Raw genomic sequence first — 18,518 nt, 5'->3', positions numbered from 1 at the left:
TCTGATCCACTTCACATGTTTTGAGAATGAATCAAGACCATCCCCCCCCCTTTTTTTTTGATTAATTATATTGTCTAGCGGCGCTCCATGCAGTCATGCCAGCCACATGACCTAGGAGGTGTCTACAGACAACGACGGCTCTCCAGCTTAGAAATGTAGGTGAGCACCAACCCCCAGAATCGAACATGACTAGACAATGTCAAGGGGAAATGTTTAGCTTTATATTGTCTTTTACCCTTTAATAAACTGAGTTACCCTTAGCTTTTGCTTTTATGCCTCTTCTTTCACCTCTCTGAGTCCTTTTCCTTTCACTTCCACATTTCCCAACCAGGCCAGTGGTTGTCTGGGCCATTTGGCCCATGGCCCTCCACAGCCTCTGAAATCATTCTCAGTCTTCTCCCCTTCCCCAAACCAACTCTTCATTAGTCTCCCCGCACCCCTTTGCCACTCTCCAGCCACCATAGAAGCCCCAATGTCCACAAGGACCTTATTTCTCCTTATTTCTTCCTTTTGCCTTTATCTTCCATCCCACTTGTCCTCAATTAATCTTTGTCCCACTAACCCATTATCTACGTTAACCTCCCGCACGGATACCAGGACTTACCCAGTTTTGGGGTTTCCCTCAGTATCCTCCTCTCCTGACTTTCAGGAAAAAACTCAAGACATGGCCTTGGGACCAAGCTTTTGATAAGTACTTGGAGCAGTGTAATATGTAACTATGAAACAATGTGATTGACAAATGGAACGGCCTAGATTATGTTTTGGATGGCGTGATTTTAATTGATGTTATTAATTATTGGTTTTAATTGCAATTTTTATTTGATATATGTGTGTAAGGCATCAATTTGCTGCCTGTTGTAATGTCAACCTTTTTTTGACCAGAGACCACTCTCCAACAGCTGCAACAAATCACTCTGACCAAGAGGTCATGAGTTCGAGGCCAGCTGGGAACCTGCGTTTGTCTCTGTCTCTGTTCTATGTTAAGGCATTGAATGTTTGTCGTCCTGAGTCCCCTTCAGGGTGAGAAGGGAGGAATATAAATACTGTAAATAAATAAATAAATAAATAAATAAACATTAGTACCAAAAGGGTTATGAATCAGTTTTTGGCCAACCTTAGATTCAATTTATTTGGGGTGCTGATTCAGAAAATTACATTTGGATAGACCACATCAGCTCTAGTTTCTGATACAGAACATATGCCATCCAGTAGTCACCATCTGCTCACCCACAGAAAACCATATTGAATGATCAAGAGCTGATGTGGTCTATCCAATGCAATTTTCTGAATCAGCACCCTAAATAACCCCAGGAATAGGCCTAAAAATGAAGACACCAAGAAAAAAGTTTTTTTGGTTGGGCTGTTTTTGTTTCTTTGGTTGGGTATGGATTCTGTTAACGTTTGTGTAAAAAAAAGAGGTTGAGAAAAATACAAAAAACAGAGTGCGAGACTCAAACTGTCCCTAACAGTTTTAATAATAACAACAACAACAACAACAACAACAACAACAACAACAACAGGGCTGCTTTCCCATTACAACTCATGTGTTTGGCAATAGGAGCGAAGAAGAAGAAGAAGAAGAGGAAGAAGAAGAAGAAGAAGAACAACAACAACAACAACAACAGGGCTGCTTTCCCATTACAACTCATGTGTTTGGCAATAGGAGCGAAGAAGAAGAAGAAAGAAGAAGAAGAAGAAGAAGAAGAAGAAGAAGAAGAAGAAGAAGAAGAAGAAGAAGAAGAAGAAGAAGGAGGAGGAGAAGAAGAAGAAGAAGAAGAAGAAGAAGAACAACAACAACAACAACAACAACAACAACAACAACAACAACAACAACATGCCCTGGCAGAATATGTAAAGCAAAGTGAAGAACCTGCTTTGATTGAAGTCAAAAATCAGAAACTCCTCAAAACACAGCAGACAAAAAACCAGTACAAGAAAACCACACTACAAACTAGAGCTGACAGCTGGCACAACAAAACATTGCATGGAAAGTTCCTTGACAAAACTGAAGGAAAAGCTGATAAGGGGAAGACCTGGCTCTGGCTCACAAATGGGACACTGAAGAAGGAGACAGAAGGCCCGATCCTTTTAGCCCAGGAGCAAGCCATCAGAACAAATGCAATTAAGGCCAAGATCGAAAAATCAGCTGATGACCCAAAATGCAGACTGTGCAAGGAAACCGACGAAACCATTGATCATCTCCTCAGCTGCTGTAAGAAAATTGCACTGACAGACTACAAACAGAGGCACAACTATGTGGCCCAGATGATTCATTGGAACTTATGCCTCAAGTACCACCTCCCAGCAGCAAAGAACTGGTGGATCAGAAACCTGCAAAAGTATTGGAAAATGAGCACGCAAAGATACTGTGGGACTTCCGAATCCAGACTGACAAAATTCTGGAACACAACACACCAGACATCACAGTTGTGGAAAAGAAAAAGGTTTGGATCATTGACGTTAGTGATGGGTGGGGGAAAAGAAGTTCAATCTGGAGTTTCCACTTCAGTCACCAAAATGTCACAGCTCACCGTCAAGCTGTGAATGACTTCCTGTATAGCACACACCACCAGATAAGAATAACAAGTAAAACCATGCCAGGTGGGACTCAAGCAACAACAAGAAATAAAATTATATAATAATAATAATAATAATAATAATAATAATAATAATAATAATGCAGTAAAAGCAAAATTAGAGCACCCCTAACAGATGGTCAGGGGCCCCTGGTGGCACAGTGTGTTAAAGCGCTGAGCTGCTGAACTTGCGGACCAAAAGGTCCCAGGTTCAAATCCCGGGAGCGGAATGAGCGCCCGCTGTTAGCCCCAGCTCCTACCAACCTAGCAGTTCGAAAACATGCAAATGTGAGTAGATCAAAAGGTACTGCTCCAGCGGGAAGGTAATGGCACTCCATGCAGTCATGTCAGCCACATGACCTTCGAGGTGTCTATGGACAACGCCGGCTCTTCGGTTTAGAAATGGAGATGAGCACCAACCACCAGAGTCGGTCACGACTGGACTTAACATCAGGGGAAACCTTTACCTTTACCTTTACCTTTAACAGATGATCATCCAGACTTTGTAGTAATAATAATAGTAATAGGAGCAACCTCAGAAGCCATCCAGTCCAATTCCCTTCTGCCATACAGGAAAAGTGAGCCCCCGATGGCACAACAGGTTAAACCGCTTTGCTGCTGAATTTGCTGACTGAAAGGTTGGCGGGTTGAATCTGGGGAGCAGGTTTAGGTCCTGCTGTTAGCTCCAGCTTCTGCCAACCTAGCCGTTTAAAAACATGCAAATGTGAGTAGATCAATAGGTACCGCTCTGGTGGAAAGGTAACAGCCCTCCATGCAGTCATGCTGACCATATCACCTTGGAGATGTCTGCTCTTCGGCTTAGAAATAGGGATGAGCACCAACCCCCAGAGTCGGACACGACTAGACTTAACGTCGGGGGAAAACCTTTACCTTTAACTATACAGGAATAGCACAATCAAAGCAGTGGGAGGAAAATAGGGTTTTGGAAGCAAGCAAAGCAAGGCAGAAAGGATCTGGGCAGCAAGGAAAGTAAGGAAAAAGGCTTTTGGTGGCAAGGGATGTGGGGGGAAAGGCTTTTGGCAACAAGGGAGGTGGGGGGAAGAGTAGGAAAGAGGATGGAAAACTTGGAGGGGAAGAAGTATGCTTTGTGGTGCTCCAAGGCCTCCGCGGAGCACACTTTAAGAACCACTGCTTTATAGAAAGGCAATGGCCAACCACTTCTATGTGTTCATTCCTCAACTCGAGAAGCCCTATGAAATTCACAGTGTATGCAGGCGCTTTCAAACCACTGTTGATGCATGATGACACCCATGAATCTCATAGTGGCTTAAGGTAAAGGTTTCCCCTGACGTTAAGTCCAGTCATGTCTGACTCTGGGGGTTGGTGCTCATCTCCATTTCTAAGCTGAAGAGCCGACATTGTCCGTAGACACCTCCAAGGTCATGTGGCTGGCATGACTGCCTGGAACGCCGTTACCTTCCTGCCGGAGCGGTACCTATTGATCTACTCACATTGGCATGTTTTCGAACTGCTAGGTTGGCAGAAGCTGGAGCTAACACCCTCCTGGGGTTTGAACCTGGGACCTTTCGGTGGCTTATTGGGCAAGAAATCCTCAGGGATCATTTTGCAAGTTCCCTCCTATTGAAATAGAAAGATTTAAAATGGCCGTGGATAGTGAGAACCGAGCTGCGGATAGTGGAACCTGAGACATGGATACCGAGACTCGATACGCGGTAACCACTACCTGCGACAGGCTGCCCTGTAGGTCCGTGCTCCTGGCGAGATGAAGAAGCCAATATTACAGAATAAATCTCACCAAGTAGAAGAAGAAGCCACTCAGCTTATTCAATCAGCTGAAAGTGAGGCCAGCTCATGGTTATCAGCCAAAGTAAGCTGAGATCCAATTACAGTGAAAAACAGACATTTTTATACAGTTTATAAAACTTTGGAATTCCCACTCCCGCTGAGCTGGACCCGGCCAAGATCATCACAAGTGTGCCTTGAGAGAGAGTAGAGTCACATAACAAGAGTGTTACAGACACAGATAGTAAAACTCAGATGTCTCACTTCTTTAATGCAAAGCATGTGGGAGGGGGCACATTTGTAGTGGAAATGTGTAGAGTGTGGGGAGATGGTACTTATCTAAATTTGCCTGCTTGCTATTTTTTCCACAAAGAAGCACCTTGCCGCTTTCTGAGAGCTGTGAATCAACCACAGAGCTGATTTTCTCACCTTCAGACCTCTAGAATAGGCTTCTGATGTCAACATCTGGCTTCTTAGAGGTGAAGGTAAAGTGGTTGATAGGGGAAGTGGCCATTTTTCTCCTCCCACCCAGACTCTTATTGTTTTATGGTGAAGAAACTGGCCGTTTGGCTTTGATTTGTGTAGAAGTGGGGCAGACAACCTTTAGCTTTGCAAGATCTACAGGCAGTCCCCAAGTTACAAACAAGATAGGTTCTGTAGGTTTGTTCGTAAGTTGAATTTGTGTTCCAAGTCGGAACAGGTATATTTTTAAAGGGTGACTCCAGCCAAAACTTAGCTTTTGATAGCATATGGAAGGGTGAACACCCCTGTGGTGTTTATTTTGCTGGCTGTGCCCCTCACTTTCTGCCCCTGGCTTGTTGTGGAAACAAGGATGGGTAATAAAGCTTCAGTAGAGACCCCTTTCCCCCAAGTTGGAGTGAATTTCCCTCCCGAGGGGTAGATTTCTCTCACTTCCAGTTGTCTCACCCCCGTTCTTAACTCTGAGTCATTTGTAAGTTGGATGTTTGTAACTTTGAGATTGCCTGTACTTTGTTTTTAACTGATATTCTGAGATCCACCAGTTGGGAGTCATGTATAAAAACATGCAACCAAACTGAAAGAAAATATACACTCTGAGTAAAACGAATGCAATTCAACATCACTTTAATTGTCATGACTCAATACTATGGAATCCTGGGATTTATAGTTTGGTGAAACAGGAATGATATTTGACAGAGAAGGCTAAAGACTTTGTGAAACTACAACTCCCAGGGCTCCATCATTGAGCCATGGCAGTTAAAGTGTTGTCAAACTGCACTGATCTATGGATAAATAAATCTAGATTTTTGAGCCAATTTTGTGACTAAAATTTCTAGATTTAAACATGCATATATACAGCAATCTTCTGTCTCAGTTAGACCCCTTCTAAACTGCCATATAAAATCCAGATTATCTGCTTTGAACTGGATTATATGGCAGTATGGACTCATATAATCCTGTTCAAAACAGATAATGTGGATTACTGTATAGACTCGAGTATAAGCCTAGTTTTCCAGCCCTTTTTTAAGACTGAAAAAGCTCCCCTCGGCTTATACTCGGGTGAGGGTCCTGGCTGGCTTATATTTGGGTCAGTTTATACTCGAAAATATATGGTACATTTATTATTTTTCTCTATTATTGTTGTTACTATTACATTTATTTTACTCTATTTTTATTATTAATACATTTATTATTTCACTCTGATCTTATTGTTATATTTATTATTTTACTCTATTTATTACTACATGTATTATTTTCCTGTATTTATTATTATTATTATTATTATTATTATTATTATTATTATTATTATTATTACATGTATTATTTTACTCTATTATTATTAAAAGGATACATAAGCACATTTACATTGAAGAAGATGAGAATAATGATTTAATCAGCTGGACAATCTTACCTTAAATTAGAGCTTTATGTAAATATTCAAAAATATTTAACCTACTGATGCCTCAATTAATGTAATTTTATTGGTATCTGTTTTTATTTCTGAAATTTACCACTCTCAGCTTATACTGGACTTAATGTTTTCCCAGTTTTTTGTGGTAATATTAGGTGCCTCAGCTTATATTCGGGTCGGTTTATACTCCAGTATATACGGTATCTGATTTGATAATCTGGATTATGTGGCAGTGCAGAAGGGGCCTCAAAATAGTGCCAGTTAAAGTGACCTCAGACTACATTAATTTAAGACTATAAGCAGCTGTCAATTCTTACACAAAGGAATCAATTCCTAGCTATCTCAACATTTATTCTGATCACGAACTGTACATCTTTTCAGCCCCATGTGGCCCTTTGACAGGTATAGCGTGCATCTTGGGAACCACATTAATCCCCTGGCACACTCAGTTGGAAAAAAAACCCTTTAAATAAATAAAAATGCCCTACATGGAGCCATACAAAGCACACAAATTTAGAAAATACACCCTCAAAACAGAGAAGGAGATGACCAGATATGACATGTTATCACATCCAGTTGCCTAAAATGTCAGCTGGGACAACATTCGGGCCCCATCAATACTGCCATATATTGCAGTTTGAAATTACATTATATGCTCACTGCAGACTCATGTAATGCAGTTTAACTGCATTAAACTGCATTATTTAATTCTACATTGATCATATAATGCATTATATGGCATTGTATGGTGGGGCTTCAGTCACTTTCCAGAGCATTAGAGGAGCCAAAAATTGGGTGGTCCAGCTTCTCCATGCTCACCAGTGATTTAAAATTAATGTAGATTAGAGAAAATAAGAGTTATTTTCTTGCTGGGTCTTCATTGGATCAGAAATCCTTGCTGATCTATTCCAAATCACCCAGGACTAAGCATTAGAGTCAGATCTATGTACCTTACTGCCTATTCGGGAATTGTTCAGGACCCCTTCTGCACTGCCCTATATCCAAGGATCTGATCCCAGATTATCTGATTATTCCAGATTATCTGGTGGTGTAGAAGGTATTGGGATTTCCTACACATTGTGATGCACTAGTCCAGTTGACCATGTCCATTTTGAAGTTCTGGTCATTGGCACTTTGAACCTGTTGATGGAGCATTGAACTGGATTTTAATTTTTGTGATTGTTTTAGTAGAATTGTGTGTTCTTGCTTTATGATGTTTACTATGTTTAACTTTGTTGTATGATTTCCTTTTGACAACTGATTGTTTTGCTTTATGTTGGAAACTGCCCTGAGTCCTCTCAAAGAGATGGGGCAGTATATAAATAATAATAATAATAATAATAATAATAATAATAATAATAATAATAGTTGTTGTTGTTGACACAAAGACATAGTATGATATAGCAAACGAGATCTATATGCTGGATTTTGTATCACAAAATCACAAGGCGAACACTTCCCAAGTGTCTAGGACTGTGTGATGTTTTTTCGGATGATGCATGCAGATCCCAGTAAGGTGGCCTTTTGCAGTTGACAGATCATAATTTTGTCAATGTTTATTGTTTCCAAATGCCGGCTGAGATCTTTTGGCACGGCACCCAGTGTGCCGATTACCACTGGGACCACCTGTACTGGTTTATGCCAGAGCCTTTGCAGTTCAATCTTGAGATCCTGATAGCGGCTGAGTTTTTCCTGTTGTTTTTTGTCAATCTGACTGTCACCTGGTATGGCAACATCAATAATCCAAACTTTTTTTCTTTTCCTCAACAGTGAGTTCTGGTGCTTTGTGTTCCAGAACTTTGTCAGTCTGGATTCGGAAGTCCCACAGTATTTTTGCATGCTCATTTTCCACTACCTTTGCATGTTTGTGTTCCCACCAGTTCTTTACTGCTGGCAGGTGGTACTTGTGACATAGATTCCAATGAATCATTTGAATTATTATTATTATTATTATTATTATTATTATTATTATTATTATTATTACACTTTATTTTAATTTAGAGGATACCTTTTACAAAGAAAACATACAGTACTGTTTTGGAAAAGTTATTTGTAGATTACTACTCATCCTGCAATTTTTGGCTTTCTTCCTGTGTTCTAGAAAGCCCTTCTATACAGCCATATAATACAGAATATCAAGGCAGGTAATCCACAATATCTGCTTTGAACTGGGTTATCTGAGTCCACACTGCTATATAACCCAATTAAAAGTTGATAATGTGAGATTTTATACAGCTGTGTGGAAGGGGCCAGATTTGTTTTGTGTGAGAAGAGAAGTATCCAGGTTAGTTTCGAAATGTATTTCAGGAAACTATGTTGTGACATTTCTTGTTTTCAGCCTTGTAACATCAATACTAGCATGCAGCAAAGATCTGAATGTTGTACAATGCTAGAGTCTAGGATTTGAATCCTTGCTCAGCTGCAGAAACTCAATGAATGATCTTGGGCAAATCACATTTTGTCATCCTCAGAGGAAGGCAAAGGACCCCCTCCCCAAAAAGAATGCACATCCTGCCTTGAAAAACTCTTGAAAGGACTACCTTAAAGTTGCTATAAGTTGGAAACAACTTGAAGGTGTGAAACAACTACACTGCTAAGAAAACCCACCTTGAGATGACATTCTCATCCCCTTGTAGCACTGAGTCAATAAGTTCATCTCATGATATTATTTCATTTAATCTTTTTTATTTCAGCATTGACACAGGGTCAGTCTCAAAGAAAACAGGCATTGTCTTCCACCAGGAACAAACTCATGAGCAGAGAGGCAACAACTCAAACGTGGTTTCTTGCAATACCATCCTCTGGTTCAGGTCAAAGCCTACCTTTACATCCATAAGGGAAGATATGAGAAACAACAGCCAAAATTCATTATGCTTTCCCATAAAGCAGTTTGGTATCCAACTGGGGGAGATTTCTTGGTCCTCCTGTTGTTGCTTCTATTACAAGGGTGAGCAAAATGCATATACATGTGTCCCTGCAAGGAGGTTTTAGCAGCCTTTACTTGTTCTAGGCTCCCTCAGACAAAAATAAGAAAGGGAAGGTATTAGGACCCTGCCACATTGTGCAGTTATAACACATTGATACCACTTTACATTTCTGCATGCATCCTGTGAAATCCTGGTTTTTGCAGTTTGGTGAGGCATTAAAGATCTCTGGCAGAAAATACCTGGTTAAACTGTAAATTCCAGATGATGTTTCTATGGCAGCTCAAAGAGAATCACAACACTATAATTATGTAGTGTAAATGGGTCTTGTAAATATGCTGCAGGATGCATACCTTTTTAAAAAATCTCAACCTGGAGTGTTTTCCTTTTTTTCATGTTTTCAGGGACTCCATCAAGCCCCCAAATGGTCTTCAGTGGTAAAGAAAACTGGCTCCCAAGTTGGCCATCACTGTTACAATGGTGATAGAAAAACAAACTTATATTTGCCAAGGACCGTGCAAAATGTACAGGAGGCTGGAAGATATACATCTGTCATCAGGCTGTCATTGGGACTGTAATTAAAATGCTCACTAATTGTGAAAGAGCCACTCATACAAGGAGGTGCAAAGAACTTCACCAGCATAGCTTGTGGTGAAAAAATGTATCTGTTTGAGGGCCCATCCAGACAGTACCTTTATCCCAGTAGCTCCCACAGCAATCAGGAGGGTGGCCAGATGCCATCCCCTGTAAACCCGGAAGCAATCGCTACAAAAGGCAAAAAAACGAGAGATTTCCAGGTGCTGGAATATCGCGGTTTTTAGCTGAATATCTGGATCTTCACATGTCTGTATGTCCCCGCAATCAGAAATTACAGAATTTTTTATCTGGGTTTGTTCCTGGATTTTAGATGTTTGTTCCTGGTTGGCCAGTTCCTAAAAAGAAGGTGACACTTGAGTAGAAGGCAAAAACTTTGTCCTGGGAAGAGGAACTTTGTCCTTCACCTGTTTAATGAAGTTTGTGGCAGAAAAATGAAGTTCCTGGGGTACAACAAGTACTTTCACATTAAGTAGTACACAATGAAACAGGAACAGACACTTTCAAACCAGGAACAGAATGTCATAATTACTGTAATTAGTCAGGCCTTACTGTATGGCTGTCTGTGCAGACAGGTTTCGTGGTGTACTTGTGCCAGGGAACAACAGGATGATGTTTCTGGGTTATACATGTCTGTTCCTCATTGAGTGTATTTTGACAGCATGGGTACAGTTTAGTAAATGGCAAAAATGTACTACTGGCTGTTGGGACATGGATATGCTGGAGAGGAATGTAAATACTGAGAGCCAAGGTCATGCAGGTGGGTAATAGAAACAGCCATGTATAACCCAGGAACAGCACCATATTGTTCAATTCCACAAGTACACAACCAAATCTGTCTGGAGAGATGGCCATGCAGCCAGGCTCTAAAAAGTGTCAATAATGCCAAAGTTCTGTTCCTGGCTTGAAAGTGTGTGTTCCTGTTTCATTATGCAATGCTGACTTGGGCAATAGTGGTCCTACCCCATGAGGTTTATTTGTGTGGCAGATACCTCAAGAAATGTTTGGAGGGCACAGTTTTTCTGGCCAGGACAAAAAAACGGGACTTTTGCAGAGATCTGCATATCCATATATTCGCATCCCGGGGCTTTTCTAAAAAAGCTGCCGAGGTTTCCAGTGGAAGTTCTGCGTCGGCCATCTTGGGAGCATCTAAATCTCAGAACAAAGCAGCAAGTCTGGACAACGGAGACAGAAATCCCAGGACTAACAGGTCCGTATATGGACCTCTTCTGAAATCCTGGGATTTTTTTGCCCCTGTTTAAACCTCTGATTTAGTGCTGTCTGGAAGCGCCCTGAGTTCTATCTTGCTGAAAGAAGTGGATGGATGGATAGAGATGTTGTTCATCAGCTGTGCTTACATATTACCATACAATCATCTAGGCTCACTGATGAGGAATTGCTAAAGTGGAGATACTCTCAATCCCAACCATTGCTAAAGTGGGATTGACAATATTGCCCCCAATAAAAGAATTCTGTCCCTTTTCAAATGATCTATTTCTTCAAACAGCAAACTTCTAGCATGGCAAAAATTAGGTGTGAAAATGGTTCACACCTACTTTTTTCTTTTTGTTACATTTGTATCCCCTTGGGTTACTTTGCATGCCACTTTTCTTTGGATGCCTAAATGTTCAGCTGGCGATTTAAACTGCAATACTAGAAATTTGAGGAATGAGTAAAAGTATTGATTTGCAAGGCAAGGTTCTTATTTTGGGGTGGGAGACAATGCCCTCATTTTGTCACTGCTGCCTAATTACACCCCTGCTCACAAATATTTACATGTACTTCCCTTTTTGTGAAGTTCACTTACACATAAGACATACACACATACATATGTATATACAAACGCAAACTGCTGTTTTAGCACAGGGAGCTGATTTCACTCTTGCTGCAACCCCACTTGCAGCAGGCATTGCTCAGTCCAGCCATAACATCTCGGGACCCACGATCCAAAGCCCAGATTTCTTCTGGGGAACTCTGGGTCTGTTGACCTCGCCAGCTCCCATAATAGTCTGATGGCTCCTTCAAGGGGACACGGACTGGATCCCATTCATTGGAGGATGAAGTTGCAATGAAGGTTTCTGCAGAATCCCCTCCAGGGAGGGCAGCAAGGTTTCCTGCGATTAGAGAGTAACATGGAAAATAGTGGGGTTATCAATATAGCATTCCTACTGTTCTGCTACTATTTCTTGTGTAATGGTTTTCTTTTGCTGCTGTCACAATATCGCAAAGTGAAGGAAAGTCTAATGAGAATACACCATTGCAGAGTTGTAAAAAAAAAAAGATAAACCACAGAGCTTATTCACTGAGTAAGGTGAACAGAAGTGCAGTGAAGTGTGAAAGTGATGCATCCAATAGCACAATGTTTCCATTTGCTTATATCGGGAATTCTTAAACCTTTTCCACCTGCGACTCCTTTCCACCCAAGAAATTATATGTGATCCCAAGTATATCTATATCTATACACATAATAAAAGTGAAACTACAGTAGAGTCTCACTTATCCAACATAAATGGGCTGGCAGAATGTTGGATAAGCGAATATGTTGGATAATAAGGAGGGATTAAGGAAAAGCCTATTACACATCAAATTAGGTTATGATTTTACAAATTAAGCACCAAAACATCATGTTATACAACAAATCTGACAGAAAAGGTAGTTCAATAAACAGTAATGCTATGTAGTAATTACTGTATTTACGAATTTAGCACCAAAATATCACGATGTATTGAAAACATTGACTACAAAAATGCGTTGGATAATCCAGAACGTTGGATAAGCGAGTGTTGGATAAGTGAGACTCTACTGTATATATGTATGTGTGTGGCTATTTGTGGAAGGCTCCCACTTCTGATGAAGGTGTATTGGGAAAATATAATACTTGTATTGGAAACTATATATTGAATGTAATCATATTAGAAATAGAAATAGGAAAAATGTAATCACAAGCTGATGGTGTTCATATAGCCCCAAAATACACTCTGCTCAGCAAATAACCATCTCCGCATAAGCAGAGACCAAAAGTTCACCCTAAGTGCCAGACACATATGTTAAGTGTCAACAAGACTAGATAAGCTAATGGACAAAAGCCAAATTAAGGCTTTTTGGGATGTCAAGATAAGACCTGGCGCCATGTAGGAGTACTAAATGACTCTCTCTGACAAGCTAAGGTAGGGGGGAATTCCTTAATTAATGGATCCTGAGAGCTTAGATGGGAATTCCTTAGATAAGGCCTAATGGAGGGTCAGAGGTCTTGAAAGTAGTCTATATTTTAGGAAAATGCAAAAGTAGCTTTTAGTAAAGTGCACAGTAAGACTTTTTTTTGACACTAATTGGTGATGGATAATGCCTCTATTATGTAAATAGATGAAGGCAAAAATAGTATATAAGAACCTGTGTTTCTTTGTTCTGTACCCTTTTTTCCTGGAGACAGGAGGGTCCATATTCTCTCTGGCCACTGAGAATAAACGTCTTTTTTCTACAGCCACCGGAACACTCTTTGTCTCATTACCTCAAACCTTTGTCTGCCATTTCACTTCCAGAAATAGTATAGCTCCCACTACTCAGAAGATACCAAGGGCCCTCCCTCCAATGACATTGCAGGTTATAGAGAGCGCTGTAAACATGTCTAAGAGCCCTGCCAATGTCCTCCACAAACACCATACTGCCCACCACCCAAGTGAAGGCTTTCGTACGGGGACAGTTTCATCCTAGATGTTCTGTTTTTTCTCCACCACAGACATCCCAGTGTTTCTTACTCTCTCCATTGGTTTGGAATTTGCACGACCCTGCCCACTGTCTCTCCCATAACCCTTTCCTATTCTTTTCTATGGCACACAGGAAACAGAAGAATTGATCAGCAACAGAACATACTAGAGAGAGAGGTTTGGGGAGAATTCACCATGATTTATAGGAGTTGTGGGAACTGGGATGTATAGTTCACCTGCAATATAAGAGCACTCTGAACTCCACCAACGATGGACCTGGAACTAACTTGGCACACAGAAACCCCATGACCAACAAAAAATAGTTGCGATCTTTAGAGGGACTTATAGGAGTTGTCGTTCACCTACATCTAGAGCGCACTATGAACCCAAACAATGATGGATCTGGACCAAACTTGGCATGCATACCTGATATGCCCAAATTTGAATACTGGTGGGTATTGAGTGGAATCAGCCTGGACATTTTGAAGTTGTAGATACTGGGATGTATAGTTCACCTGCAATCAATGAGCACTCTGAACTCCACCAAAGGTGGAATTGGATCAAACTTGGCACACATACCTGATATGCCGATATTTGATTACTGGAGGGTTTGGGGGGAAACTGACCTTCCTTTCTGGGAGTTATAGTTCACCCACAACCAGGGAAACTGTGGCCTCCTCCGATGATGGGCCTGGATCAAACTTGGCACACAGAACCCCCATGACTAACTCAACCTACTGAAGAGGTTTGAGGGGACTGACTCACCATAGTGGGAGTTGTAGTTTACCCTACAGCCAGAGAGCACACTGAACCCTACTGATGATGCATCTAGAAGAGCAAACTTGCCCAACATAACAAATTTTAAGTACTGCTGGGCTAACCTGGCATGTCAGTTGTAGTTAATCCACAACCTTATGCATTTTGTACAATTAAAACATTGACTTTTTTAAATAGCCTAGGCAATGCCAGGTACCCAAGCTAGTAGGTATATAAAATAGGTATAAAAACCAAACATTTACTGATAATATTCTCCTTTAAGAAACAACTGAAAACTTGGATGTTTAGGTTGGCCTTTGGTGAGACAGTCACTGGATGACCAGCCTCAATTGGTATTATAATGCTATCCTGAATCTTATTAGGTCCTTTCTATTTGGGTATTTTAATCTGATGGTGCAATTTTTATATTGCTGCTGCAGTTCCTACACTTATGAAGTCGACTGAATTGTACTTGGTGGTTGATTGATTTTATTACCATTGTATTACCTTTCATTTTATTGTCTTACTGTGTTTTATCTTTTGTATATTGTGCAATGTATTTATGCTGTTGTTTTTGTAAATTATGTTGATCGGGCTCTGCCCCATGTGAGCCGCCCCGAGTCCTTGTGGAGAGATGGTGGCGGGGTATAAATAAAGTTTTTATTATTATTATTATTTTATTATGACACAGCAAACAAGATAGATATGCTGGATTTCATATCACAAAATCACAAGTAGAACACTTCCCAAGTGTCTAGGACTGTTTGATTTATGATTATTATTATTATTATTGTGTGATGATGATGATGATGATGATGATTATTATTATTATTAATTAACCAAATATAATTTAATAAAAATTATGTTAAAAATCTACATTGTTGCTAAAATTTGTGTAAATAGTTGACATTCAGAAACTTTTTACTGTTGCCAAATATTTCAGACTCCAACATTGAAGTAAAGGAACCCCATTTGGGGTCGGGACCCACAGTTTAATAACCAGTGCTGTAATGCATCTTAATGGTAACTTTCAGGGAAACATCCTATAGATCAGTTGTTCTCAACTTGTGAGTCCCCAGACATTTTGGCCTTCAACTCCCAGAAATCCTAACAGCTGGTAAACTGGCTGGGATTTCTGGGAGTTGTTGGCCAAAACACCTGGGGACCCACAGGTTGAGAACCACTGCTATAGAATCACCTGCAGGACCTAGAAAATGCCTGGAGAAACCATTTCCCCCCAACCACAGGTAAGTGAAACTGATGATATGAGTTCTGTGGTTATGGAGTTCTTTCTGTATGTAGGCAAGTAGGCTAAATTAAATTGTCCTTACCCCTCCCATTTTATATTGCTTTGGGAACAGAACCTTTAGCTATGATTTCTGTTTTAATTTCCAATGAGAAAAATATGTTCTCATTTCCTTGTATGTGTTTGGTTGCTACTTAATGATATTATCAGGGGCTGTTCCTAAGTTTCAGGTTTTGGTCTAGAAACATCATGGCATTGAACAATCCTGAACTGGCAACCCTATGACTCAGATTAATACAATGTGACAATTATGAAGATGTGAGGCATCTAATTCTTCCCCTTAATATTGGAGGGAGAGGGCACAGTTGCCCAAATTAGGTAAAGGCCACTGTCAGGACCCCTCATACAGTACTATTTATCTACAGCAGTGGTTCCCAACCTTTTTTTTGACCATGGCCCACTTGACTAGGGACTACTTTGACCAGGGACCACTTTGACCAGGAACCACTTTCCAACACTAGTATCAAAAGGGTTACGAATCAGTTTTTGGTCAACTTTAGATTCAGTTTGGTTATTTGTGGTGCTGATTCAGAAAATTGCATTGGATAGACTACATCAGCTCTAGTTTCTGATACAGAACATATGCTATGCAGTGGTTGCCATCTGATCGCTCACAAAAAACCATATTTAATAATCTAGAGCTGATGTGGTCTATCCAATGCAATGTTCAGCTCTGCAGAAAGGAGTGGAAATAAAATTAAATAAATAAATAAAGAGGAAGGAGGTTCATGGATCGGATTTTTATTCGCATGGCCTACTGCTGGGCCATGGCCCACAGGCTGAGAACCACTGATCTACAGAATATAGTGGCATCAGGGCTAGAGAATGTACAGCTCTCTAGGACATGGATTCTGTTCCTATCATCCCTCATTTATCTTTCAATATGCTACAGGGATGGTAAACATTGCAGTCCAACAACACCTAGAAAACCATTTTTTTCTGATAGATTACCACCCTGTGGCTATAACCAACATCAGCATAGAATAAAGATCTGTAACCAATATAAACTACGCCAGCACTATGCAGCTTCTACGCAGAGTAGCAACATTGCAAAATATATGTCAATGGGTGGGTGCCAGATATGGAAAGGCAGATGCTGAGAATAGGAGATTATGCAGATTTTGGAAAGATTCCGTTGTGGGGTTACAAGTTCCTGAATCCCTTAGGCCAGCATTTATCAACCTGGGGATTGAACCCCTGGAGGGGTTACAAGGGGGGTTTCAGTGGGGTCGCCAAAGACCATCAGAAAATACATATTTCTTATGGTCTTTGGAACACAATTTCCTCCAGTATTTTCTATTGGTCATGGGGGTTCTGTGTGGGAAGTTTGGCCCAATTCTATCGTTGGTGGGGTTCAAGGGACTCTTTGATTGTAGATGAACTATAAACCTCAACAACTATAAATGTCAAGGTCTATTTTCCCCAAACTCCACCAGTATTCACATTTGGGCATATTGAGTATTTGTGCCAGATGCATCATTGTTTGAGTCCACAGTGCTCTTTGGATGTAGGAGAACTCCAACTCCAAAACTCAAGGTCAATTATTACCAAACCCTTCCAGTATTTGCTGTTGGCCATGGGAGTTCTGTGTCCGAAGTTTGGTTCAATTCCATTGTTGGTGGAGTTCAGAATGCTCTTTGATTGTAGGTTAATTATAAAATCCCAGCAACTACAGCTCCCAAATGACAAAATCATTCTCCCCGCAACCCAACCAGTATTGAAATTTGGGCGTATCGGCTGTTTGTACCAAATTTGGTCCAGTTAATGAAAATACATCCTGCATGCCAGATATTTACATTACGATTCATAGCAGTAGCAGTTATGAAGTAGTAGCGAAAATAATTTTATGGTTGGGGTCATCACAACATAATAAAGTGTATTAAGAGGTTGCAGCATTTGGAAGGTTGAGAACCACTGCCTTATGCAGTATGGTTCAAGACCGTGCTAAACTGAGCAAAAAAGTACACTTTTCCAATCTCTGATGCTAGCACACAGGGTTTCACGTTTTTGGTTTTGTTGCCCATTGCACACATGCAATTGTACAACATAAAATTGCAGTGTAAAGTTGTAACATGCAAATTGATTTGGCAAATGCCATGAGAAAGCACAGTGTGCAGCATCGCTGTATGCACAACTCTGCTTCCCTCACTGTCAGAATATATTGCTTGTTGGCATATTTTTTTTAACAATTTTTGCATGTTTAGGTCACTAACCGGCCAATAAGGATATGACCATGAGGGCTTCTGTCTTTTATAACTTCTCAGCTAGAGAAGAAGTTGGAAAGGTTATATTTTTAAACTACAATTTCCAAACCCGTCTGACCAACATGACCACAATGTGTGGGAGATCCTGGGATTTGTACCCCAAATAGGCAATTTCCCAAGCTGTGAACTAGACCCAGCTCCCCAGCCACCCCCTTGCAAATGCCACTCACCTGCCCGTCTCCAGCGAGATCCCCCGCAGGTGAAGATAACCGCTCGGATGAACTCTCTGCCACACAGTTTCACACCGTAAGGGGGTGTCCTGGCCTCACTCCCCAACCTCATCTCCAAGAGCAGCACCCCCAGGACTAAAGCCAAGAGAAACTTGTGCATGGCTAGACACAAGCAAGATTGGAAGGTAAAGGTCTGCAGGCACAAAGCTCCCGTTAGCCTGCTGCTTCACTCTGTGAGTCTTCTTTATAGCAACCAGATCTATGCACAAAGTAGGCAAGGATGTCCATCCACGTTATCTACCCAATTATCAGCAAAGAACAGGTGAAGACCTTTCTTGGACACTGGCGGTGGGGGTGGAGGGCAGTGATTCTTGCGTCGACTGTGCCTACTAGTCAGAGATAACCTTTTGCTTATTATCATCATAACGGGTAAAGAATCATTACCTGGCCTTTCACAGAGTACACGTTGAAAAGCCAGGTGCATCGAGACAGAGATGTGGAAAAGCAAATGCTGCGAATAAACAATGACGCAGAGCTTGGAAAAGTTTATTTTGTGAGCTATGACTTCC

General features: G+C 40.9%; 1 protein-coding gene across 1 annotated transcript; it reads right to left on the bottom strand.

The window, feature by feature from the left end:
• Window positions 1-8,896: 8,896 nt before the first annotated feature.
• On the bottom strand, window positions 8,897-18,222 carry rln3 (relaxin 3). Its single transcript, XM_003216768.4, has 2 exons — window positions 17,950-18,222; window positions 8,897-11,863 (listed from the first exon to the last, which is right to left on the bottom strand). Exons 1-2 carry the CDS (start codon window positions 18,107-18,109, stop codon window positions 11,607-11,609), a joined length of 417 nt encoding a protein of 138 aa, XP_003216816.1. The 5' UTR covers window positions 18,110-18,222; the 3' UTR covers window positions 8,897-11,606.
• Between the last annotated feature and the right edge of the window lie 296 nt (window positions 18,223-18,518).

The sequence above is a fragment of the Anolis carolinensis genome, chromosome 2 (genome assembly GCF_035594765.1).
Source record: "Anolis carolinensis isolate JA03-04 chromosome 2, rAnoCar3.1.pri, whole genome shotgun sequence".
In the NCBI taxonomy this organism is placed as follows: domain Eukaryota; kingdom Metazoa; phylum Chordata; class Lepidosauria; order Squamata; family Dactyloidae; genus Anolis; species Anolis carolinensis.
This window is presented reverse-complemented; position numbering and strand designations above follow the sequence as displayed.

Bases quoted from the DNA above. Each gene is read 5' to 3' on its own strand.
- rln3 (XM_003216768.4), bottom strand. From the start codon at position 18,109: ATGCACAAGTTTCTCTTGGCTTTAGTCCTGGGGGTGCTGCTCTTGGAG. The intron at 11,864-17,949 runs GTGAGTGGCATT...CTCTAATCGCAG, and splicing joins ATCTCGCTGGAGACGGGCAG to GAAACCTTGCTGCCCTCCCT.